Raw genomic sequence first — 26,353 nt, 5'->3', positions numbered from 1 at the left:
AATAAATGAGTTGTCAATTTTTGTTATTATCAAAATTGTCATAAACAATTTTGCACTCAAAATTTTTGCACTTCACATATCTTATTTTTTTCTAGAAATGGAATTTCCTGCTTAAAAGGTCTTTGAATTATCAAATTATTTTAGAAAGATAAAGCAAATCTGGATTCTTGCCATTCGGGTGTCTACCTCAAGTGCGTATCTTGTCAGCACCAAGTATTGTCATTATTTAGAATTAGGGAGATTCTACACTTACAGTGATGCTTCCTTCATCTCATGTTTTCAAATATCTTCTTGTTTATACTGTTGAGCAGTATCTATTCACATCCTAATTCTACACTTTTTAAGATAAGTAATATTTAGTGTGGTGCTATGGTCTGAACATTTCTTCTATATAAATGCATGTGTTGGAAACTTATCATCATCCTGATGATATTAGGAAGTGGGAATTTCTAGGTGATTTAATCTTGATGGTAGAGCCTTCACGAATGGTACTAGCGACATTATCCAAGAGACTCCACAGAGCTACCTTATCCCTTCTACCATCTGAAGATTTAAGAGAAGGTGTCATTTATGGGGCAGACAGGAGGCCCTCAGCAGACATATCATTTGCTGGTATGTCTGAACATTCTAGCCTCCACAACTGTAAGAAATGAATTTCTGGTATTTATAAGTCACTCTGTTTGTGGCATTTTATTAGAGCAGCCTGAATGTGACAGCAGGCAATTTCTAACTTTTGAGTATAAAGATTATTCCTACCCACAAAATGCTAAACTGAGAATCTCTCCTAAGTAAACAACATAAAAATTGAAAATACTTATGTGATTGTATATCTCCTACAATAATATTTATAATAGTGAAAAAAGTCACAAGTAAATGTCCATTAATATTGAAGTGGTTATAAATAATATACCTGTAGAGTAAAATATTTGATTTTAGAAAAAGAGGCTTATATAAGTTGCTACTGATAAAATGTTAAGTAAAATATATTAGAATTAAAGGGCATTTAAAACTTTTAATATGGAAAAAATTCTGCTATATATGTTTAATAATGTTAGTTAAAAATCTTTTTTTTCTACTAAAATTTTAAAAGGAAAGAGAAGGAGGTAAATCATAAAATATTTAAAGTATTGATTGTTAACTTTTGGAGTTAGGGATGCTTTTTATTTTCTTTTTTGGAATTTCCATTATTTTGGGAGTTTCACCATGCTATACTTCTCCTAGTTTCCTTCTTAATCCATACTAGATTAACACATTTATTTTAAAACATCTGTTTATATCTTCATTAAAAATAGTTATTTTCAGTTACATTGCCAACAACCTAACCTCTACTTATCAGTTCTTTTAACATCCCTTAACTGAAAGAATTAAATGAAAACACCAAACAAGAGAGGAGTCCTGTTTCACGAGTTCACTTTTTCAAAAGGAAAAGTTTCATTTAGCTTTAGTTTAGGACCAAATGAAAAGAACAAATAAAAATGTTTTAAGAAGGAGAAAAAAATGTGGAAGAGAAAGACATCTAAAGTGGCACATTTTTTTTTTTTACTTTGTAACTTAATAATAAGAAATCCAAACTGTGTGACCAAATAATTCATCTTTTAAATTCTTACCACACCAATTAAAGTTATGCTATAGCTTAGTGCATCCTTTCAGGGCAGCCTAATTTCTCAATAAAGGTCGGTTCGTACAACCTTGATGCATACCTGTCAAAAGATGGCTTCTCTCCACAATCGAAGGCATCCTGGAGCTCCTTGACAAGATTAGCTTGGCCTGGCAGGCGAAAGAGACCCTCTTCTTTCAGCCCCCTTTGTCGGATAAAGTCCACACACTGCTCCACCAGCATTGGAGCCAGACGGTTCCCATATCTCTTCTCGTAGCGGACAGTGTCTTCTAGTTTCTGTCCAAAAATACCTAGAAAAAATAAGGAATCACAGTGAATTTGAGTAATTTATCTCTTCATATTTTATTTCGTTTTAAAATTCAATATCCAGGAAAAACAAAGAGTAGCATGCTAGTGAGCACTGGACATTTGTATTTCACATTATTATACAACCAAATTCATGTTTAATTCTTCAAATGGAAATGCTTTTCCTAATGCTGCTCCTTTCTGCTGTACTCCATCTGTAGCTCAAAGCCATCATAGAAATACTAAGTTCAGGATATTCACTTTGAAGTAAGAACTATAATATACGTAATTTGAATTTGAGGGTTTCTTTTTCTTTGAGGAAGGGATTTAAAAGCTAAATGGAGAAATTTTTTGAATAGTCAAATTTGGCTTTGGTTACAGTTTTGTCTGTATGCTCAATTTGAATTTGTAGTTCAAACACTGTTCATTTCTCTTTTCTCTTTTTGTTTTTAATCAAGTTGTAATGCCATGACTGTAATTAAAGTGATAACACTAGGAAAAGAAAAACGGAATGTTCTGCCATATAAAATATTCCAGACAATGTTTACTCCTTACAACATTAAGCTATTAATTTATTTGGAAGGTGATAATTAAGTTATGAAGTGGTGAATACTAAAAGTGGTGAGGTGGAGTCATGGTGGTTTGCTCTGGCAGAGGATATGTTATCATTTACCTTGTCTGTAATAAAGAGCAGGCAGATTTTTAGTTTTATTGCTGACTTTAAAATATCTACAAACAAGGCATTCCTTGGTGTACGACCCTGGGACTGAACAGCCTGAGTATTCTACCCTTGGTATCCCATTAATAAAGAGACAATGCTTCTAAAATATATTAATAGTAGGCAGTAACTTTGCAAAGATGTTCAACTTGTGAGAAAAGGTGAGATGGGGGCAAATGTGTTACTTCAACTTTTCCCCATGAAATGAATATCATTAAATAGTTTTAATGATCTAATAAGTTTCATAAAAAGCGGAGAACAATAAATGCTATGTGTTGAAATTTGGAATCCTCCAAAATGTTTGGGAAATTATTTAACAGTCATTAGGTTAAGGATTTATAACAACTAGAGATGCTTTGCCTCTCCACCTATCAAATAATTTATTTATGGATTCAGGAATGCCAAACCATCATAGTCTAAGCAATAAAGACTTGCCACCAAAGGGAATGTTCTTAGCCTAGATAAATACAATAACAACAAACAAAATGGTTCTATACCTAGTATCAATCTAGTACTAGAGGAAGTCATATATATTTCTTTTAGGAAGCAAGGTTGAGTGACCTAATATTACTCAAGCACATACAAAACAGATTTTGTAAAGGACATTTTTTTTAAGGAAAGCAAAGATTAGACAAGGTAAAAGCTTTAATGAGCTTAACCTGTAGACTTTAGAATAAGCAGTTCCTTGATAATGGCATATCAAACATTATTCAGTAACTCAACAGCCTCACTCCTATTTTCTTTTGGCATCTCTACTTGAGAAGGTAGGAAAATAAATAACTTCTCCCACTTCTCCTACAGTGAGGTGATGTTAAGGAATGGTGCTGCCAAGAAGTATCATGGTACCTTTAGGAAGCTTATTTTACTTGGGGAATAGAAAGCCAGAATTGCCAATATCTCCCGTTTCCTGTCTTTCTTTCTTTCCTTCCTTCCTTCCTTAGTACTGAAGATTGAACCCAGGGGTGCTAAACCACTGAGCCACATCCTCAGCCCATTTTATTTTTTTATTTTGAGAGGCTGAGGCTGGCTTTGAACTTGTGATCCTTCTTCCTCAGCCTCCAGAGCCATTGGGATTACAGGCATGTGGCACTGCGCCCAGCCCTGTTTTTTGTTCTTAATGAGCTAAGAGTGGGAAAAGTATAACTTGAAGAGAAATCAAGATGTAGTTATCAAAAGAAAGGTAACAGGTTCTGGGTGGTAATAACAACAACTACTACAAAAAGCAAGGCAAGTATGAGATAAAGAGGTATCAACAAGAACTTTAGGAGGACCAGGAATTAGGGCATGTTTTCTCTCCAGGGTTTGGAATCATCACTTGGATACATATATTTTTATTCAACCTTTAATTGATATGTTAAAAACTATACATATCTGTGGGGTACCTTGTGAGGACTCAAAGCAAGTACACATTGTGTTAAGGCTTAAATAAGATTAAATGTATCTATTTCCTTAAACATTTATCACTTACTTTTAGTGAAAACATTGAAAGTCCTTTATTTTAGATTTTTGAAATGTACTGCACATTACTGTTACTATAGTCATCCTACCGTGCAACAGCACACCAGAACTTCTTGCTCCTAGCTAACTATAACATTGCAGCTATTGATTAACCTCTCTTCATCCCTCTGGTATAAACCATTCTATTCTCAACTTCCATGAGATCAACTCCTTTAGATTCCACTTGTGTGATCACAGGGTACTTGTTTATCTGTGTCCTGCTTATTTCACTTAACATAACAATCTTAACTTTCATCCATGTTGTCAAGGAAAGGATTTCATTCTTTTTATTGCTAAAAAGTATTCTGTGGTATATATTTACTACATTTTCTTTATCCATTCATTGGTCCATGGATGCTTAGTTTATTTCCATTTCTTGTCTATTGTTTACAATGCTGGAATAAACATGGAAGTACAGATGTCTCCTCAGCATACTGATTTCATTTCCTCTGAGTATATAAATACCAACAGAGGGAATGGTGGTAATTTGATTTTTTATTTTTTGAGGCACCTACTTATTGTTTTCCATAATGGCTGTACTAATTTACATTCCCACTGCCAGTGTACAAGGGTTTCCCTTTTCTCCATGTCCTCTTGTTATCTTTTGTCTTTTTGATGATAGCCATTCTTACTGAAGTGTAGTGTCTCATTGTGGTTTTGATTTGCATTTTCCAGATGACTAGTGATGTAGAGCATTTTATCACATACATGTTGGTAATTTGTATGTCTTCTCTTTAGGAATGTCTATTTGTGTCTATTGCCAAACTTTTAATGAGTTTTTTTTTCTATTTAGTTATCTGGGTTCCTTATATATTCTAGATATTAATATCTTTTCAAATATATAGTCAAATTGCAAATTTGCAAATATATTCTTCTATTCTATAGGCTGTTTCTTCACTCTAATTCCCTTTGCTGTGCAGGAACATTTTAGCTTGATGTAATCCCATTTATCTATTTTGCATTGTGGATCTTGTGCTTTTGAGGTCTTATCCAAAAAAATTCTTGCCTATTCCACTGCCCTAAAATGTTTTCCCCATGTTTTCTTCTTGAAGTTTGATAATTTTGGACCTCACATTTAAGTCTTCAAATGAATTTAATTTCATTTTTGTAGCTGATAAAAAATAGGGTCTAGTTTCATCCTTTTGCATACGGATATCCAATTTTCCCAGTCATCTTTATTTAAAATATTGTCCTTTCTCCAATGCAAGTTCTTAGTATTGAAAATCAGTTGGCTGTAGCTGTAAGGAATGACTCTTGGGCTCTCTATTGATCTTTGGTGTCTGTTTTATCCTAATACCATTCTGTATTGATTATTATAGCTATCTAGTATATTTTGAAGTTCTTTTTTCAATTATAACTGTCACTTTCTAGTAATTTATAATATTAGTAAATTCTTTAAATGAGTTAAATAGTTACCTTTATTATTCTTTTAAAAATGAGAATAGTTAAGCTCTACTTAGTTATACCATGAATGCCACCAGTAGTTCACCTGCATTTCTCTCAGGTAAAGTTCACAGCATCCCATGAGTTCACAGGACCCTTACTATAATTTCATAGCCAAGGAGCTTGAACTAGGAAACACACAGCTAGTAACTGGAGGGGCCAAGATTTGCTCATGGTGGTGGGATTTCAGAATCACACTGTAGTTATGTAATGGCTGAAGACAGTGATGGAGGAAGAATCCTGCCACTTTCTGGCTTTCTGATCTCAGCCCCTTCCCTCACTATGCTGAGAAAAGGTGAATTGAGGGAAAGATCAGAAGAAAAAAATGGAGAAGGAAAAATCTGTGGCACTTCTGTGAGCATGCTGCCCAAGGAAACAATTTATTTATGTAAAGCTGATGCCTATTTAGCAACAGTATATAGGAAAGGTAAAACATGTAGAGACTTTGCACATATGTTTAGAAATTCCCATGGAAAATTATAGCTTTCTTCTGTAGGATTGGTCTTACAAAAAATTAGTAAAGACTTTTAAGAGGTGTGTACTCCCAATTCTGAGGCCTTGCAAATAGAATGTGCCCAGAGTGTCTGGCTGGCAGTGGTAGGAATGGGTCAACCTCCTCCATAAGAATATCCTTTGTAAGGAAAGTTATTAATGGAGAAAAATGATTTTAAAAAACACTTTATTTAAAATTTTCTTTGAAGGAGCAGTGCAATTTCAAATTTTAAAATGAACAGAAAAGCCCAAAGGTCCTATGCTATCCCTAACTAGCAGCATGGGGAAAGGACACATTGATTAGTAGATTATTAGCAAAGTTATTCCCTGTGGTGTTGGTTATGCAAACAATCAAATTATGCCCATCTATCTTCCTGGTGAGGTTTCACACTCCCTGACAGTACTGTCCCTGGAATTTCTGGGTGACAAAGGTATGTCATGCATACTTCCCCTGAAAGCACATGGTGCCATAAAACATCAGCCAGGAAGTGACTTTTTGCTGGACTGAAAAAGTAAATCACACAGGTGAATTTATTATACCTGTGGGAAGCTCTTTCATCTGGAGTGTGTGAGACAAATTCCTAACACCTTCAGGATCTGTGAGACTTCTCCTTAACATATGATTCATGCACCCAATAGCTTGGGGCAGCCTGTCAGGTTAGAGAGTGTGATCAGGTTAATATATCCAAATTCCATCCTTTCTAAAAATAAATAAACAAATACAAAGCCAAATGTTCTTGGACACTCCATGCCCTGTAGGTACATAACAATACTCTTTGCTCCTTGATTCCTAGTTAAGCATAACTCTGGCTCCATATCACCATTTTCTATCCATTTGTAATCTATTATTATTTGACTGATTCTGTCATTCGACTAAGTGGCATTTTCTGACCATCACCAACAACTTCCTAATGGCCATATCACTGACAACCATGTTTGTGTTTTTTATTACTTTATGCCTCACTTCCCCTAAAACTCTCAATCTCACTCTTATTCCTGACACTTCCTATTTACATAGTTCTTGATTCTTAGAAGATCCCAGTCTCTTGCTTAATGATGAGACCAGTAGGATTGGTCTTGCAAAAAATTAGTAAGGACTTCTAAGAGATTAGTTAAGCTCTACTTAGTTAAGCTCTACCTAGTTTAAGGATTATCTAAATTCTCTCCCCAGCCTTATTTTCACTTCACCTTGTACAATTTCTCTCCTGAAGTCATTGAATCTCACAGCATATAAATTGTTCCCAGATTTGTATCTTAATTTGGGCTATTGTTATAATTTCTAACATTAGATTTCTAAATGTACATTAAACATTTCAAAAAGGACATAATTAAAACATTCTCATACATCAATGTTTTAAAACAAGCTAAGTCATTTTTTCTTTAAAATATTTTCTAATTCCTGCAGTCTCAATGTTGGTTATTGGTACCAACTGTCCACACACATCATTGCATTGCCATTTGAGAGTCAACCTAAATTCTTCTTCCTTTCATGCCATTTACATAACCATACTGTGTCAGTCAGCTTTTTCACCACTGTGACCAAAAGATCTGATCAGAACAATTTTAGGGGAGGAAAACTTTATTTGAGAACTTATGGCTTCAGAGTTCTCAGTTTCATTCTTCAGGGTCCGAGGTGAGACAGAACATCATGGCAGAAGAGTGTGGCAGAGGGAAGCAGCTCACATGGTGATCAGAAATCAGGGAGAGAGAGAGAGAGAGAGAGAGAGAGAGAGAGAGAGAGAGAGAGAGAGAGAGAAAGAGAAACTCTCCACTCTCTAGATACAAAATATATACCCAAGAGCCATGCCCCCAGTGGACCACTTCCTCCAGCCACACCTCACCTGCCTCCCATCAGGGATCAATCCACTGATTAGTTTAAGGCAATAACCCAATCATATCCCTTCTAACATGTGAGTTTGGGGGACTCCAAATCTAAATCATAACAGTTACCTACGAACTCCTGGCTGCCGCCTAAGTGATTAGATGATATTTTTTATATGAGTTTTTGAAGAACAGATATCTCAACCCAGAAAAATGCTGCCACACTGGCCTATCTTTGCAGCCAAACTCTTTCTTCATGAAATAAAGTTGCCATAATCTGATTTTGGCCATTAAATCAAGAAATGTTTAGGTAGCACCTGTTGTATGCCAAGTACTGTACCATATCCACTTTCATTTTTGCTGTATCCTCACAAACAACAGGTTCTCAAACTATACTGAACTATTTGTTGTTTTCTAAATAGAGCAGATCATGTCTTAATGTCCTGTTGGTGTAGGTAGCTCCTGCCTTCATGAATCAGACGAGGAAACCTCATCCAACTTACAACATCTCCTGTGTCAAGTCCTTACTGACATTCCCTCAATCCCCAGATCAGCTTCACATTTTTATTCTTTGATTTCTTAACACATTGTTTTGTAATTATTTATTTAGATGCCCATCTGTACTGGACTAGTCCTTCAATCTTCAAAAGAGAATTACTTGCTGGGCATATTGGCACATGCCTGTAATCCTAGTAGCTCGGGAGGCTGAGGTAGGAGGATTGCAAATTCAAAGCCAGCATCAGCAAAAGTGAGGTGGAAATACAAAATAGGGATGGGGATGTGGCTCAATATTTAAGTGCCCATGAATTCAATCCCTGGTATAAAAATATGGGGATTACTCTTCTACAGTTATTTTAATAAAATAATTATTATTTATATACTTATCATGATTATTATAAATAATATTAAAAAGTTATATACTCTAAGTCTGCCATATGAACTTCAGAGAAGTTTTGGTAAATTTCCCAAAGTACCACAGACACAGGCCTGAAATGGGGTTGCTCCAGGTCTAAAGAACTCCAGGGCTTATATAGGTAGAGGATCCCTTATCTGAGATGTTTGGAACCAGAAGTGTTTTAGATTTCAGATTTTGGAAGATTTTAGAGGATTTGCAGACATACATACATATATATATATATATATATATATATATATATATATATATATATATATATAAAATGTGATATCTTGTCAATGGTACCCAAGTCTAAGCACCAAATTCACCCATATTCCATTTACATTTTATAGTCATAGCCTGAGAATAATGTTATGCAATCTTTTCAGTAATTTTGTGCATTAAACAAAGTTTACATGGTGTAGAATTAGATTTTGTGTTCTCATGTTATGGATAATCATCCTGTACTCTATTTACCATAGGGAAGTCCTCTGGTTCATATCCCTGGAATTAATATAAAGATGGATGAGGCACAAGTACTCTGCAGATATTTGTGGAATAATGAATGCATAAAAACAAAACACTTTCATTTCCCCAACTTTAGAAAATAAGTGAAAAATTCTATTATAACATGAAACTCTTTAATAGTTCTTTGGTTCTGATGTTAATTTCTGTAAAAATCAAAAACTAAAAGAGTCCTGGGCTTACTGAGGAAAAGCCAGAAATTAAAAACTTCTTGGTTGTTGCTCAAATTCCCTGCTATTGATAATTATGTCTTTTTTTTTTTGTCCCTTCTTGTCTACAGATCACACGTTGGCCATACCAGGAATTCACTTTGCTTTTCCTTCTACTGACCACAGCTCTGCCAGCAGGATAAATATTGGTTTCACCATGACTGTAAGAATTTTTAAAGAACATTCTCTCTTGGAAAATGCACAAGTCAAAATAAGACATCCTTTTTAGTACAGAAAATAAAAAAATAAAACCAGTTAAACCTCACTTTAGTCTGTTAACAGTTTTCTATGTGGCCAAAAAAACTTCTGTAAGTAGAAAAGATTTAATCCAAGCAGGAAAGAGTCATAATAACCAGGGAAATGGTTGGTAAAACTTTGACTCTTTTCATAAGCGGAATGGGGGAAAAAAAGGAAAAAAGGAAAGACCTGGAAAAATGAAGAAAAGTGTTATAAGATGAACATAGTGACCTAGTGGCCTAGGTTTGAGGCTAGTGGAGCAATTAGAGACAACATTTAACCTACCAAGCCAAGGGCCTCTCTTCTACAACCAGAAAAATAGATTCAAGGCTGCTAGGTGACCTGCCACACATCTCCAAAGAAGCAGATCTGGGTTATGAGTCTAGGTACATATAATTCTAACATCTTCTTTGTTCCACCCCGATGTCTTGGTTCAATTCAGACATGATCTCATAGGCATGCTGAGCATGCTTTCATGATCATATAGGAGAAAATCCAATTTCATGTTCTTCAGGTGAATCACTACCTTTCCAGATAAGCCTATGGTCAGTCTTTTGTTCATGGACACCTAGTATGTCATACAAAATTTGGTGTAGTGTTTTTCTCAAGCTAAGTAATTACTTGCTTATGTTTCTTTAACCTCAACAAATCTATAAATTCATAGATTTGTGGCAACCTGTTTTGTTTATCTTCTTAGCCCCAGCATCATTTGGTAGAAGTTCAACAAAACTTTGATATACAAATGAGCTAATTGTTAACTACATGGTTTAAAATTATATGAATTTGGATAGTAGCATTTTGTTGGACAAATCAATTTCCATAAATACAATTATAGCACAAACAGCCTACAATAAATATTAAAGAGAATGTTGGCCTTATCGACCACCACTATGAAGCTTCTATTTTAATTCATTAGTACCTATGGCTTAGCAGGAAAAGATAGATAATAATACTGTACATCAGGTGTTTGCTATCAATCTTGAATCCCTGATGGAATAGACCTATTGTTATACTCCACTTTGGGAGGAAAGAAACAAGTGTGTGTGTGTGTGTGTGCGCGCGCGTGAGCGCACTCGTGTGTGTATAGCCATGTGAGGTGCTAAAAGGATACAATGGCAAAAAGGCAGCCTATATGACATATAAGGGCTGGATAGTAAGGAACATTATTGATAAACAGAAATGTCTTGAGGAAGAAGTGAAAGCAAATGTTGAACAAAGGGTAAAATTTGGATGCACAAAGGAGGAGAAAGCAGAGGGGACAGAAAACAGATAAAGAGGTGGTGCAAGACGTGTGTAGGGAAAAACAGTAGGTCAGTCTGGGGAAATAGTGGATTCATACTTCAGGTAATAGTTGGAATTGGGTTAGCAGGTAGTGATTGTTAGGCAAAATAGAATTTCCTCCTTTGGGCATTTGGGGTTCATAAAAACTTTTTGAGCTGTGGATTGTTGCTTGACAACATGTTTTAGGACTACAAATTGAGCAATGCTTTATAAAATGGAGTGTGCATTGAAATAATTTGCCAAGAATACTGGTGGTAGATTGGACATGAGGATGAATGCTATCTTGAATAGTCACGGCTCAGGTTAAAGTTGCACGCATGAAACAATCAAGGCAGAGAGAACTAAGGCAAAGGAAATAGAAATGGGGCTCATAGAATGTAAGGAAGGATAAAGGAGTGATGCGTGAGCATTTGGTGACCATAGTGAATGAAAAGCCCCCAGGTAATTGATGACTTATCTCCAAGAAAGGGGCAACTCATGGGAAAACAATAAGATAAAGTCAGTTTAGAAATTTACTCTAGTTTTTCCAGGATCATAACAATCAAGCATTCTAGCCTATTATGGTTGAACCTAAGTATCCAAGACTCACAGTGTTATATATGTTCCCAGGTAACCAGAGCATAGAGTTTTCTCCTGATATGAGTCTTAAAGAGGTAATAAAAATTTAGAGTTTCATGTCCAATGGGGTAAAAAACACATCACAATTTTTCTCTCCCCGGAACACAAATGCAAATTACCACAATCCCCAGTTTCCTGCCTAATAGATGTTTCTTGGCTACTAGGGTTTGAAAACCACCGAGAAAGCATTTTTAGTGACCTTAATTAGTATCAGAACAAAGAAAGAGAGATGAAAAGGGCAATAAAGGACAGCAAAGGTCTCGGGAGAAAGGCACTCTGAGAAGTGAATTTTTTCAGCTTGCACAGCATGACAGCTCTGCTGTGACCAGGGAGGGCTCTGGAAACTTTACCCAACTCCACCCCCCATTCTGAGGGCATTTCTAAAGCTAGTAGAAATGTGGAATCACCTCTTGACTAAATGTATATATATATATCAGGAAAAACAGCTAACAGCTACATCAAAATTTTTCCCCTCTGGGCACTTTTCCTAGCTTCACACACTCTCTTTCCTGCTTTGCTCGAAACGACTTAAGCAGATGCAAGAGGAGTGCAGAAACCCAGGTCGACTTCTCTGAACACTTGAGCACCCAGAGGTTTTAATATAACACAAAAGACACACTCTTTTTAAGGATGACATGGTGTGGGAACCCAGGAACAAGAGGGAAGTTCATTCTTTTTAGCATCAAACCTTCAATGAAGATGAAATGTAAACCGCCTGCGTTTCATGCTCTGCCACCATGACATGTGAGTGCAGCACAGAAACCGCATGGCAGCCATACAGGGAGAGCAGCAGATGGGCACCTTCCTCCCCAAGCCCCACTGCAGAACTGCAGTCACAGCTGCAACCAAGGCACCAGACAGAGGCTGAAGGCTCCCTGCATCGTCTCTTTTTTTCTGGTTCTGACAGAAAGCAGAGTACAGATTGGTAAAGGAAGCACCTCTTAATCCCTGACTCGAATGCCGAACATTCCCCAAACTACTAAGACTACCGAGAAAGGAAAAACTTTAAAAATAGTCCCCTGGGAGATGATAGATGACAGCTCTTTCCTGTGCCTGTTGCCCTGTGCCAGCCCATGGGGATGCAGGCACTGGTATTTAAGGAAAATAGGAAGAGGAGAAGGGAACAGGGATTCCTGCAGACCTGCTGTACACTGAAGGAGGGAAGGTGAAAAAGGTAAAAAATGCCTTACTTTGTCCTTCAAAGTTAATTCAGAATTCCCAAACTTCTCATGCTACTGCTAAGATATATGGGAAAGAGATGAAAAGAGAAATGTCCTTCAAGCAATTAGTCCTTGAGTCTTTTCAATCTCTGTCATTGTCAAATTCTCTTTCAATGACACAGTCTGATAGTATCCATGAAATTCCCCAAACTCGATAAAACATAAGATAAAAACTTTGTATCTCATTTAATTTTCTGTGTAGATGTCAGAGAAATGTGATTCCTGAATTCCTTGCTGCTAACATATGACATGGTCATAGCCAGATCTTAACTACTTAAAGAGAAATGTTCAGAAGGTATCAGGGTCTCATTAATAAAAGTTTCTACTATATTTTGTATATTTGACTTTTCTTATTTTGCTGCCTTATCTTCTTGTTGGCTCCTAGGTAAGGAAGATTAACTAAAAGGTGGTAGATCAAAGAAAAAAGGGAGAACGTCATTCAACTCAGCTCCTGACTAAATTATTGGTTCACTAAGCTTCACATTAAGATTCTAATTACTTGGTTTCTATTTAAACAGCTCATTTTAAGGCAAAAGAAAGTTTTAAAATATTTTTATATGAAAACCTTTTCTTAAAACATTTCCTTGTACTTTTGCTGCACCTTTTAACCCTCTCAAACTCAGTCAATTCTGAAATGTCTCAGTTTCTTTGATTGATCATTAGTTGTTAGGATGGCCCACCCTGCTCTTGACAGCTCGTATCTTTGCACTTTACCAACGTCGTCTTATGAGGCATTTGGAAAGGCAAGGTGGTTCTTATTTCTAGCCAATATTAATTGATACAGTTGGAAGCCCCCTGAAAAGGGGTTACCACAGATAATCTGATTATCAAAATCATCTCAGCAGAGGAGACGAGGCAAACACAGGCAGCTAGAACCAAATCTAAAGTTGTGGGGCACAGAACAGGGATTTACAAGGGACCTGTCTCAAGAGGTCAGAATGGCTGCTTGATTTGGGTCTGAGAAGGGCCCAGGAGAGCTCTGGCCCCTCCTTTCAGGACAGTGAGTCCAGCTTGTTTAGTCCCCTGTCATTCAACGTGATCCTTATAGGACCACCGTTCTTTAAGCCACACCTACCCTGCCCACTCACAGACAGTAATAAACAGATCAATATGAGCCTTGAAAAATAAGTATAGGAAACACCCAAGTTACTCGCATACAGTTCTAAGCTCTTGCTTTCACAAATCCCATTTTATCTGAGCATAAACGGATTTACAGCATGAGAGAATATATGTTTATTTATGAAAAGAACATTAGCATATCATCTACCTACCTTTCCGAAAACTAAAACACCGTTTGATTCTTCTGTATGTGGCTTTAGGGATGAACGGAGTCGATGCTAAGGCACCTGAGGGGCGCACCCCAGAATTTCGGTCTTCAGGCATCATACAGGCCCCAAGTTCTGAGACCCGTTCAGGCTTCTTTAAAACCTGCCTCTGTGTGGAAACTCACAGCCACTCCTTCTCATGTTTGTTAGGTTTGAAGTGCTGATTCCTAGAACTCCAAGGTTTTGATCATCCAGGTCCTGGGTTAAGAATAAGTTACCAACTTGCCCTTACTCCTTTTTGGCAAAAAACAACAACAAACAAAACAAAACAAAAAACCCCTTCCTTTTCTTTTGCCTAATCCAAGGAGTTTTAAAGATAGTTTTTTTTTTTTTTTCCAATATCTGCAGACATTCCAAAATGTCACAGGCAAATAACTGCAGCAAAGTATACCCCCATCCAAACAGCAGGGAGTGTTGTGTTTTGTTTTGTTTTATTAAGAACTATCTTCTCAGCTGGACTGAGATTCCTCTGGAAAGGTCAGCAAATAGCCCTGTGCAAGGGGAAAGAGGAACAATGACAAAAAAGGCCCCTCAGGAATACTTCAGGACAGTCCTTGTTGGCTCCTTTCATCTGAGCACAGAGGGAGGAAAATCATGGTACCTTCTCCAAAAAGCATTTCAGTGCATGAAATATCCCTCGCACAGAACTCCCCTGTTCCTTTTATAGCACCCCTCATCCTCTGATGCTCTCTGCAGGCTGCTCCCTTTTCCCTTCTGTCTTCCAGCTCCCCAAGGAATCACCATGTCAGAACAGTCCAGTGCCCATTCCAGGAGGCTCCTGGCTGTGCAGGGAGGCGGAGGCTTTGCAGGGAGCTTCTCCTCCCCCTCCTCCAGCTCCGTCTCCCCTTTTCTCAATGAGAGCTGGGCGGGCACTGGCAGGGCTGCGGCTGCCTCGTCACAGCTGTGGCTGCTGCTGCCTTCAGTGCCCGCTGGTCACATGTAGCAGGTGCAGTCACAACATGAGGGGAGGAGGGAAGCTGCCACACTGCAATGCAAATCGAATCGCACCCCTTTCCTCCTGTTTTGACTTTGCATTGACCTCTTGGCTGGGCTCCTGTCTTGTGCAGCAGCTCTACAGCTGGCTGGTTCAACCCTCCAGAAATCACAGAGCACCAAACTCTCCCTAGGGGTAAACCTTTCGATCCCTCTGTTCTACATGTATTTATTTTTTTCCTGCACAAGATTGACATCTTCTCAGATATTGTATGGTTAAATCAATTTGCAAGTGTGAGTGCTAATGTAAGGTGGATATCCTTAAAACACACATATTACATACATGTCTATGTATATCAGTGTCTATAAAATAAAATTAAATCCACTAGCTAAGAGTCTGTAGGTATAACCACAAAACAAGTCAACTTATGTATGTGTGCATACTAATACACAAATATAAATTTCTCTGGTTATGGTTTGAAAATCAATTCAAATTTCAACCTTCCCCCATGTTCCTGCATACAGCCTCTCTACCCAACCCCCACATTCACCAATCCTTTCAGTCCTACTCACTGAATAATTGACTTGTTGGGTTAATCATTCATCCACCTGGCTGTTCCATAAGCAGATTTGGAATGTTGGTGCTTTAACCCCAAATGACCCCCAAGGCCTCTTTTCTCCTGCCTGGGCATTCAATCAGAGCTTCTCAAAACTGAGGGGTGCTAACAAGTAACTCTCATTAATCACATCACTGCTCTTACTTGCAACCCAGGTGGGTGAGACTGTCATTTAGCAGGTCCAATAAGTGTAACTTGGTACCACTGAAGCAGATGCAGTGTTCACCTGAGAGTATCTGAACCCAAAGGAAAACCCAGGCACCTGTGCACTGGTGTGAAGAGAACACTTGTCACCACAAGATTTTGGAACTGGAATGGTAATACGATTTTTTTCCAGTATTCTTATGTCACTAAACTAAATTTTGATTGGAATTACTAAACTAAAATTTGATTGGAAACTAAAGGCAAGAGAAGTAAAACCAGATTTCTAAGATCACACAGCTGGCCTGTGTCTGAGCAAGTCCACACTGCCACTGAACTAAGCCCTGCCTCCACATACACTGATTATGCATCATGGAAGTTATTAAGAGAATATTAAAAGAATAATTTTACTTTATAGCCAGAACTTTAACTCAATTCTTTACATACTGAGACAGAAATATACAGAAGAAAAAACTAATTTTGTGAGTAGCTAAAGTATGTCTAAACATTAAGCTTTAATGAGCAATTAGTGGATTTTCACACTCCTCTGATCTTGGGCTAAGCACATCCAAGAACACTGCCACAAAAACAATTGGAAAGAAACCCAGTTTACAAATGAACAAATAGCAAACAACAACAATAATAACAGCAAAAACAACAACAAAAAATACTAATCAATGTTTCCAAAGCTAAATAAATGTTTCGACATCCTAATATTTAGATTTACTTTTGAGCAGACCCCACAGGCTTCTTAGCATTGTTAACAGGGAAACAACTGTTTATAGTGGTTTTCAGCAGATAGCACAAAGTTGAGGTATCTAGATTCAGTTATTAGGCTAAGGAATTAAGAGGAAATGTCTACTTTCCACATTTCCATTAATTCTCCTCCCACATCTGAATGCTTATTATAAATTTGTTATACTTGAAGAAAAAAAAGACCTATCAGAATTAATATTATCAAAATGACCATACTACCAAAAGCACTCTACAGATGTAAGGCAATTCCAATCAAAATTCCAATGACATTCCTCATAGAAATAGAAAAAGCAGTCATGAAATTCATATGGAAAAATAAGAGACCCAGAATAGCTAAAGCAATCCTTAGCAAGAAGAGTAAAGCAGGTGGCATCACTATACCAGACCTTAAATTACATTACAGAGCAATAGTAACAAAAACAGCATGGTTTTGGCACCAAAATTGGTTGGTAGACCAATGGCATAGAATAGAGGACACAGAGACTAACCCACATAATTACAGTTATCTTATATCAGACAAAGGCGCCAAAAACATATATTGGAGAAAACAGCCTCTTCAACAAAGGGTGGAGGGAAAACTGGAAATACACATGCAGCAAAATGAAATTAAGCACAATTTCTCTTACCATGTCCAAAATTCAATTCAAAGTGGATCAAAGACCTAGGTTAAAACAATGACCCTGCATCTAATAGAAGAAAAAGTAGGCTCCAATCTCCATCATATCAGATTAGGCCCCTACTTCCTTAATGAGACTCCTGTAGTGCAAGAATTAAAATCAAGAATTAATAAATGGGATGGATTCAAAGTAAAAATCTTCTTCTCAGCAAAAGAAATAATCAGTGAGGTGAATAGAGAGCCTACAGCTTGGAAGCAAATATTTTCCACTTGCACATCAGATACAGCACTAATCTCTTGGGTATATAAAGAACTCAAAAAGCTAAGCACCAAAATAACAAATAACCCAATTAATAAATGGGCCAAGGAACGAACAGATACTCTCAGAAGATGATATATAATCAATCAACAAATACATGAAGAAATGTTCTACATCTCTAGCTATTAGAGAAATGCAAATCAAAAGTAGAATTTCATCTCAATCTAGTCAGAAAGGCAGCTATTAAGAATACAAACAACATTAAGTGTTGGCAAGGATGTGGGGGAAAAGGCACACTCATACATTGCTAGTGGGACTGCAAAATGGTGCAGGCAATATGGAAAGCAGTATGGAGATTCTTTGGAAAACTTGGAATGGAACCATCATTTGACCCAGTTATCCAACTCCTCGGTCTATACCCAAAGAACTTAAAAACCTCGTACTACAGGGACAACAGCCACATCAATGTTTATTGAAGCACAATTCACAATAGCTAAACTGTGGAACCGACCTAGATGTCCATCAGTAGATGAATGGATAGGGAAACTTTGACGTGTGTGTGTATATATATACACACACACACACACACACACACAGCAAAGTAATGAGTAATGTTCCATTACATATACATATATATAAGTAATGGAACATTACTCAGCATTAAAAGAATAAAATCATGGCATTTGCAGGTAAATGAATGGAGTTGGAGAATATAATGCTAAGTGAGTTAGCCAATCCCCCCCAAAACAAATGCGGAATGTTTTCTCTGATATAAGGAGGCTGATTCATACTGAGGTTGTGAGGGAGACCATGTGAAGATTAGAGAAACTCTAGATAGGGCAAAGGGGAGGGAGGGGAATGGAGAGGGTAAGGGGTGTAAAAAAGATGGTGGAATGAGATGGACATCATTTTCCTAAGTACATGTATGAAGACACGAATGGTATGAATATACTTTGTATAGAACCAGAGAATATGAAGAAATGTGCTCCATATGTGTAATATGAATTGTAATGCATTCTGATGTAATATAAAAAAATTTTAAAAAGGTAAGGCCTATCATAAAATCCTGTATTTTGTGATTTTTACTACACAGTTTTACATTTCTACAAGAGTGAAGTGCTAGGCAAGGTCCTCAGGAAATTACACTGAGATTTCATCTCACTTCGGTCAGGATGGCAATTATCAAGAATACAAATAACAATAAATGTTGACAATGATGTGAGGGAAAAGATACACTCATACATTGCTGGTGGGACTGCAAATTGGTACAACCACTCTAGAAACGGAGATTCCTCAGACAGCTTGGAATGGAACCACCATTTAACCCAGCTATTCCACTCCTTGGTTTATACCCAAAGGACTTAAAATCAGCATATTACAGTGACACAGCCATATCAATGTTTATAGCAGCTCAGTCCACAATAGCCAACCTATGAAAACAACCTTGGTGCCCTTCAACATGTGTTTCCTATATTTTAATCAGATGTTCATTACTGTTATGTCAGAGAATATTTTGCATGCATATGCAAACTAGACAAAGAGAAGCCTAAGCACCTCATAAAAAACTTTAATTTTTCAAAGACACAAATTATGAAACTGCCACAGTGAAATGCCAGTGCTATAACAGAAACATTTACAATGTACTCAAGGGTGATGTGTCACCTTTTCTTCCATATGTCTTTATGGATGCCAGCAGAACAATGACCACCATAGTTTGAGAGGCAGGAAGGAGAGTGGAAGCCAAGAAATCTTTATTTAGGACAAAAAAGTCTGAGTCTCTAATTAAGACAGGGAGCAAAATATGTTCTCTTTTGAAAGGCAAGTAAGGCAATTCAGATACTTTTTAACAGTTTTGTTGAGATACGGTTCACATACCACAAAATCATTTAAAATATGCGATTCAATAGAGTTTTTAGTATTTTCACAGAATATGTGCAACCATCACCACAGTCAATTCTAGAACATTTTCACCTTTTCAACAAGTAACCGAATATATTTTGACTATCACTCCCCTCCAACCTAGCTTTCCATCTGATCCCTAAGCAACCATGACTCTATTTTCCATTTTATACTTTCACATGAAAGAAATCATATAATCAATGGTCATTTGTGACTGACTTCTTTAACTTAGCATAATGTTTTCAAGACTCATTCTTGTTGTAGCATGTACTTGTGATTCACTTCTTTTGTGATGAGTAATAATCCATTCTCTAAATGTGCAGTCATGCATTGCTTCACAGTGGACATATGTACTGAGAAATGTGTTGCTAGGCAATTTTGTCAGGCAACCATCATAGAGTGGACTTAAACTAAGATGGCTGTGATGTCACTAAGTTGATATCCTCTTATAGGACCGCCATCGTATATGTGGCCCATCATTGACTCCAGTATCTACTTTGCGGAACATGTCTGTAACACATTTTGTTTATCCATTCTTCCATGCACGAACATGTGGATGCTTTCTCCCTTTTATTTTTTTCTATTTTCTTGATGTTGTCAATTCATGCATATTTGAAAGACTCAAATATGTGTTCATGTCTCTTACTTATTAATGACCCTACTTTTAAAAACTTTCATTTTTCATATACTGAAGAATATACTACCCCTAAGCCACGGACCTGCAATTGTGGGACACACAAAATAGATCACACTAGTGTGCTTTAAAGCAGAGGAAGACATGGGTTTTCTTCCTGGTTCTGTTACTCATAGTGTGACCCACAAAATGTGGGACAGAAGAAAAGAAATAAAAACACTGGTTTCAAAATATTCTAACATGTTTCATGAAACATTAAGTAGAATCTCATATAAGATAAAATTTTTAGTCACATACATTTTTTGTTTAAAACTCAAACTTATATCTTTAAATTTTAATTAATTGAGCACAGAACTAATTAATATTAATATGAACATTTAAAACTAAGACAATGGGTGTTAGTTTGCAATATATCAGAGTTGAAATTCTGTTGGTGTTGAATCATGTATTAATTTTTTAAAAATCCTATACTCAGAGGAATCACAAAAGATTTCTTGCAAATTAAATGAGTACCTTAAAAGCTTGCCTTGCAATCTCCTAACACTCTTCAGTTAAATAAAGATAGCCAGGGAAGATTTATTCTTTGGAGTATTGTTTCTATTATGAGTGCTCTGTACAAAAATACATCTCTTAAAAATAAACCCAAATCTATTTGTAAAACCCCTGAAGTACATTATTCCATAGGATAAAATATATAAATTCATTGACTACTAGAATATCACTTCCAGGTACAAAGAATTAAAGATTCATTGGGCTGGGGATGTGGCTCAAGCGGTAGCGCGCTCGCCTGGCATGCGTGCGGCCCGGGTTCGATCCTCAGCACCACATACCAACAAAGATGTTGTGTCCGCCGAGAACTAAAAAATAAATATTAAAAATTCTCTCTCTCTCTCTCTCTCTCTCTCTCTCTCTCTCTCTCTCTCTCCTCTCTCACTCTCTCTTAAAAAAAAAAAAGATTCATAGATAGCTCTCACCTCAGTCTTACTGGGATTATTTCTGAGAATTCTGGGCTGATGGTACCACCTATGGCCACTGATTTTGGAGAAGCTAACAGGATCTCATTCATTTCTCTTGAAAATAATATACTTGATGGGAATAATTCCTCAATAAAAATGTTCCTTCAACAGATATTAAGGTTCCTCCTGAACTTAAGAGCCCCAGAAATCTGATGACAGAGGGGACAAGAGGTTCTTTAAAAATAATAGGAACTTTAAAAAGATACATCCTCACGGCCCCCAGAAATTTCTAACCCTGGAGGTGCTAGCAAATTTATACCAGTTGTGTTCATGTCTCTTACTTATGCCATGAGGAATCCTCTGCTACAACATTGGGCTGGGGGCTCAGCCTGTGAGTCTTTTCCAGTGTTTGACATGGTCACTTGCCATTTTAGGTTATGAATGGGGTGGCTACATAAATCGTCATACAAGTTAGGACACTGAGCCAGTGAAAGCTAACACTGTGCATAATTAGCCTGGTCTGGTAGCTGTAAACCAGACTGTTACCAGGCAAGCTGGAATGAATGATCACTCTGCTTAGGAAACTTCCACTTTCCTAACAGAAGACACTACTAAAAAGTAGACAAATTTAGGAATCGTATCATTAATCTAGTCTTCAATTAATGTCTTCAGTGAATCTTTCTGTTTTAATCTCCCTGTTTTGTTTGCTTTCTTGGTGGAGCTGGAATCAAATCCATGACCTATCATATACTAAGAATGCACTCTACCACTGAGCTACAACCATAGCCCAATACTTGCTATTTTAACTCAACCAACATTTCAACTTCTTCAACTGAGGTTTAAAAATTATTCTAAAATAAAATGCTGACTCAGCTTAAGAAGCATCAGCTACATGTGTAGGGAGAAAATTCACTTTGTGAATTCAGGTGCTATCAGTACACAAGAGACTATAAAATAAATATGGGAATTATAATTGCTTTCTTAAATGTGAAAGCAATTTAAAAATTAGTTTCATTTGAAACTATTTTTAACAATATTAACAAAAGAATTAGGCTTTACATTCTTGAAAATACATGTCATTGTAGATATTTTTGTATCATTTTTTGGTTCCATTTATTGAAATTTTTATTTCAATAATTTTGGTTTATATCATTCTAGTTTATATTTCTCACTAGATCAAAATCATATCTTTTATCTTTTCTTCCTCTATTTTGTTCTATTCATAGTAACTTTTAGCTTATTCTTTATATGATGCATTCTCAACAGTGTATTAAGATTTTTTTTTAAACAAACTTACTATAAATCTACACATATCTATATAATTCAAAGAATTTTTTTTTGAAACTCCAACACTCATCAGATTTTCATCAAAAGATTTGGCATTCTGTTTTGATGCTATTGAGCATCTGGGAATTGGGATTTTTTTCCAAAGATATAAGTCAAATTTTGCTTGATAGCTAGATGTTCTTAACTAATGTACATTTATCATATGTTTCCTATTACTGTTTACCATTAGTTTTTTTTTTAAAGAGAGTGAGAGAGGAGAGAGAGAGAGAGAGAATTTTTAATATTTATTTTTTAGTTCTCGACGGACACAACTTCTTTGTTGGTATTTGGTGCTGAGGATCGAACCCGGCTGCACGCATGCCAGGTGAGTGCGCTACCGCCTGAGCCACATTCCCAGCCCTACTGTTTACCATTAGTAAAATGGAAAAATTCGAAACCAAGAAAAGAAAAAGCTTCTTCATTCATTTTTAAAATTCAATGTATTCAGGGAAGAAGTTGGTTATTAATGATATGGGACCTGAATTAAAACTGTAAGAGTTAATATATATGTGTCTGACAATCAGGTTAAATAATTCACTACTGATTTTAACATTCACCCATTTGAATTTAGGAGCTGATTGTAACATTAGCCAGAGGAAAGGAAAGAATGAGTCGGGTCTAACTTTCTGATTTTCTATGACTTTAAAATATGCTCACCTCCTCCAAAAGGTCCCCATATGACTCGGCGGATGGACTTCACCCAGTCTTCCATATCATTCTGGGTGCTCGCCATGAGGAGGTAGCTCTCATGATTTGCTGTCATCCGATCCCGATCACCTCCTGTAAAAACACATGAGCACATTCAGTTAAAGATTCATCCAAAGATTCCTCATCATTAGCCTCCTAGGGAGTCCCTGAAACACAGACTGTGCCTAATACAGTCAGCACTAGGTCCTACCCAGTGACTTGAAAATATTTACCATAGTTTCCAAACGAGGGAAGAAAACTGCTTAAAAAGGAAAGGCTCTAATGTTTCCAGGAGAAAGCTAGAGAACAAATGTCATTTCCTAAACAAAGCCTGGGTTTTTTTGTCCTAGCAACAACCCATAGGCCTGAATTAACTCATAATCCAATCTATTCACACAGCTGCTGAATAGGGAGGAACTGTAGAAACATAATGAAAGAGGGAGAAGATGGAATAGTGGTCCCCAGAGCTTGGATTTTCGTTTGCAGCAGGGGCTGCACACTGCAGGATTCACTGAACACATGGCCAGGCCATTAGGACGTCATGGTTGAGTATGAGAGACTCAACAACACTGGATCCAGAGCTCCTCCCCCGACACCTCCTTTCTTTTTGCAGGGGTGAAGTGGGGTGGGGGGAGTACCAGGTTTGAGCTAAGGGGCACTCAACCACTGAGCCACATTCTCAACCCTATTTTGTATTTTATTTAGAGACAGGGTCTCACTGAGTTGCTTAGTGCCTCGCTTTGCTAAAGCTGGCTTTGAATTCACAATCCTCCTGCCTCAGCCTCCCAATCACTTGGGATTACAGGCATGCACCACCCGTGCCAGGCTCCGCATGCCTCCCTTCTATATGAGAAATCTCATTCCTCCAGGTCACACATTCAGGAGGGCAAAGAAATAATGAAGAGAAAGAAGACACATGGCTGGCCAGCAACGAAGGCCAATTCAACACTCTGATGGCACTCATACTTGAGAGTGAGATTTTGGAACCCCCCGGTTGTGCCTCCCTGTACATGTCCTTGGTTTCTCTTATTTTCCTCCAAATAATTCATGTATTTAAAACCCCCAAAATATCAACTTTGAAGTGCTAGACTACCAAAGCTTGGAATTTAATTTCTTAGAAATCTCTTATTGTGTATTGAATGGTAACCTAGACTTCTCCTTTATAAAACAGGGACAATCACTTCTGATCTTGAAAGTGGTCTTGAGGCATGATTGTCCTTATAACCTTGTTTTATATGAAAGGATTGTTGCTGAAAACAAATACAGTGATGGCACTGCTTCACTCTCTGAAAATAGTGTTGTTCCACAAATAGAATGATTAAAGAAATGGAATAGTAACTAGCTAAAATCTGATAATGTTAATATCATATTGATTTCTCAGATGCTCAAATAGCTATTGACATTTAATTTTCAAGTTTAAAACTAAGAGTTTTAAACTTGCAGCCTTGGGTTGGATTAATTCATATTCAAGTATTTTGTTTGGTTAAGATAGTGTTTGTTTGTAAGTGGATTTGAATACCATTGAGGGAGGGGCTTGCAGGCACAAATTGACAGTAGACACCCCTGTTCCCTACCCTTTCACACTTAACCTAATTCCCGAATAACTCTGAAGGCAAAATGTATATAGCAAGAGTATGTGACCTGAATTCTGTAGGGATATGTCCACTTGTTTCCCTCGGTTGAGAAGTACTGCTATTTTAGCACTAATATAAATTGTAAAAGAGGTATAAAGTCAAGGAAATTCAGTAACTTGCAGCCAACTAGTTGTGCACTAGAGTTGACATTTTACATTTTAATACAAATAGATGGGAACAGGGAAAGATTCCAAAAGGAACCACAGTAAATCGGTTTCTTAATGTTGACAAATCTCTTAAATACACAAGACTAGCCTTCTCACATCAGAGAGAAAATCTCACTATTAGGGAAACAATGATCTTCTTATATCTCAATCATTATTTTAAGCAACTTGAATCTGAAAAACCATAGACAGGAATCAGCAAACCCAGCATCTGCAGTTCTATCTTATACTAGATGTTTGACCTCTGGGGAATTACATAACTTCTGAAAACTCAAATGTCTTAAAAATACTTTAGAAGTAATAATCCCTACATAGTCAGTTTTTGTGAGAATTGAACAGAATAAAGTATGCAGAAATACTAACACCATGTAAGTCTAAAATAGAAATTCTATAAATATTAATTGCATCTTTTTTTTTGTTTTTCTCCCATTTTTCCAATGCAAAAGAGACACATTACATTAAAAATTACCTCAGAGCTATTATATTTAATAAATGTTTGGAAATAATCAGTCAATAACAACAAGAAATTTTTTTTAAAAAATCATTCTTTGATACATATACACATAACATACACATTAGAATTATATACTTCCATGTATGTAAATAGACTACATATTAATATGCATATGCATGGCTGTCTGACATGTAAGTGGCAGAAATAACTAAATGGCGACATAAAAAGATGCTTCATTTGGCATGGCACAGTAAGAACTAAGAATCTATTCTGTATTCTTATTCACTTACACCACAGTTCTGAGCAAAAACAACTACCATTTTGAAATCAGAATATTTTAATTATTGTCTTTGCCTGGAGGATGCTTAGCAATTCAGACAGCAATATCCTGCTGTGTCACTCCCAGCCCAGGCAGAAACAGCTCTAGTAATGAGAATGAGTGACAGCCTCTAGAGCTGGCATTTCTGCCTGAAAGCAGAGGAGAAGAGAATGATAAGCACAACTGGCCATTATTCCCCAACTTTTCATTTGATTCTTTATCTCTGCCAACGGTGTTGTGTGTCTGACCCTGAATCTCATTTAGACTGCCAATCACAGATATAAAATTCCATCTGTGAATTTCACCCATGGATATAAATCTTGATTCCTCAGTGTATTACAAGAAAAAGAGATTTTTCTACAAGTCATGGTGGAAATACAGATTCATAACTAACAATGTAATCAAAACTATTATATAGATTTATACAGTAGTCCCCCCATACCCATACTTTCACTTTCTGAGGTTTTTCTGAGGTTTTTAAATGAGGTCTTAAAATATTAAAAGGAAAATTCCAGAAGAGAACAATTTATACATTTTAAACAACTGTTAACACAATATATGGTTATAAATTTTCTTTTTTTGCTGTTAATCTCTTACTGTACCTAACATAACATGCCCACCAGGAATAAAGTGGAACTACTGGACAGATATAAGCCAGATGGTCTGTACTAAAAATAGGTGATTTCTAACTGAAGATGACATCTGTTGCATAATACCTATGTTCCAAAGCCTAATACTGTGCCTTGTAATTAAAAAGGGCTCCAAAAACAACTT

General features: G+C 36.8%; 1 protein-coding gene across 1 annotated transcript; it reads right to left on the bottom strand.

Annotated features, from left to right (window-relative positions):
* Window positions 1-1,633: 1,633 nt before the first annotated feature.
* On the bottom strand, window positions 1,634-26,025 carry LOC144251803 (rho GTPase-activating protein 24-like). Its single transcript, XM_077794522.1, has 3 exons — window positions 26,022-26,025; window positions 22,979-23,101; window positions 1,634-1,908 (listed from the first exon to the last, which is right to left on the bottom strand). Exons 1-3 carry the CDS (start codon window positions 26,023-26,025, stop codon window positions 1,634-1,636), a joined length of 402 nt encoding a protein of 133 aa, XP_077650648.1.
* Between the last annotated feature and the right edge of the window lie 328 nt (window positions 26,026-26,353).

Source organism: Urocitellus parryii, unplaced genomic scaffold, assembly GCF_045843805.1.
Source record: "Urocitellus parryii isolate mUroPar1 unplaced genomic scaffold, mUroPar1.hap1 Scaffold_227, whole genome shotgun sequence".
NCBI classification, from domain to species: Eukaryota; Metazoa; Chordata; class Mammalia; order Rodentia; family Sciuridae; genus Urocitellus; species Urocitellus parryii.
This window is presented reverse-complemented; position numbering and strand designations above follow the sequence as displayed.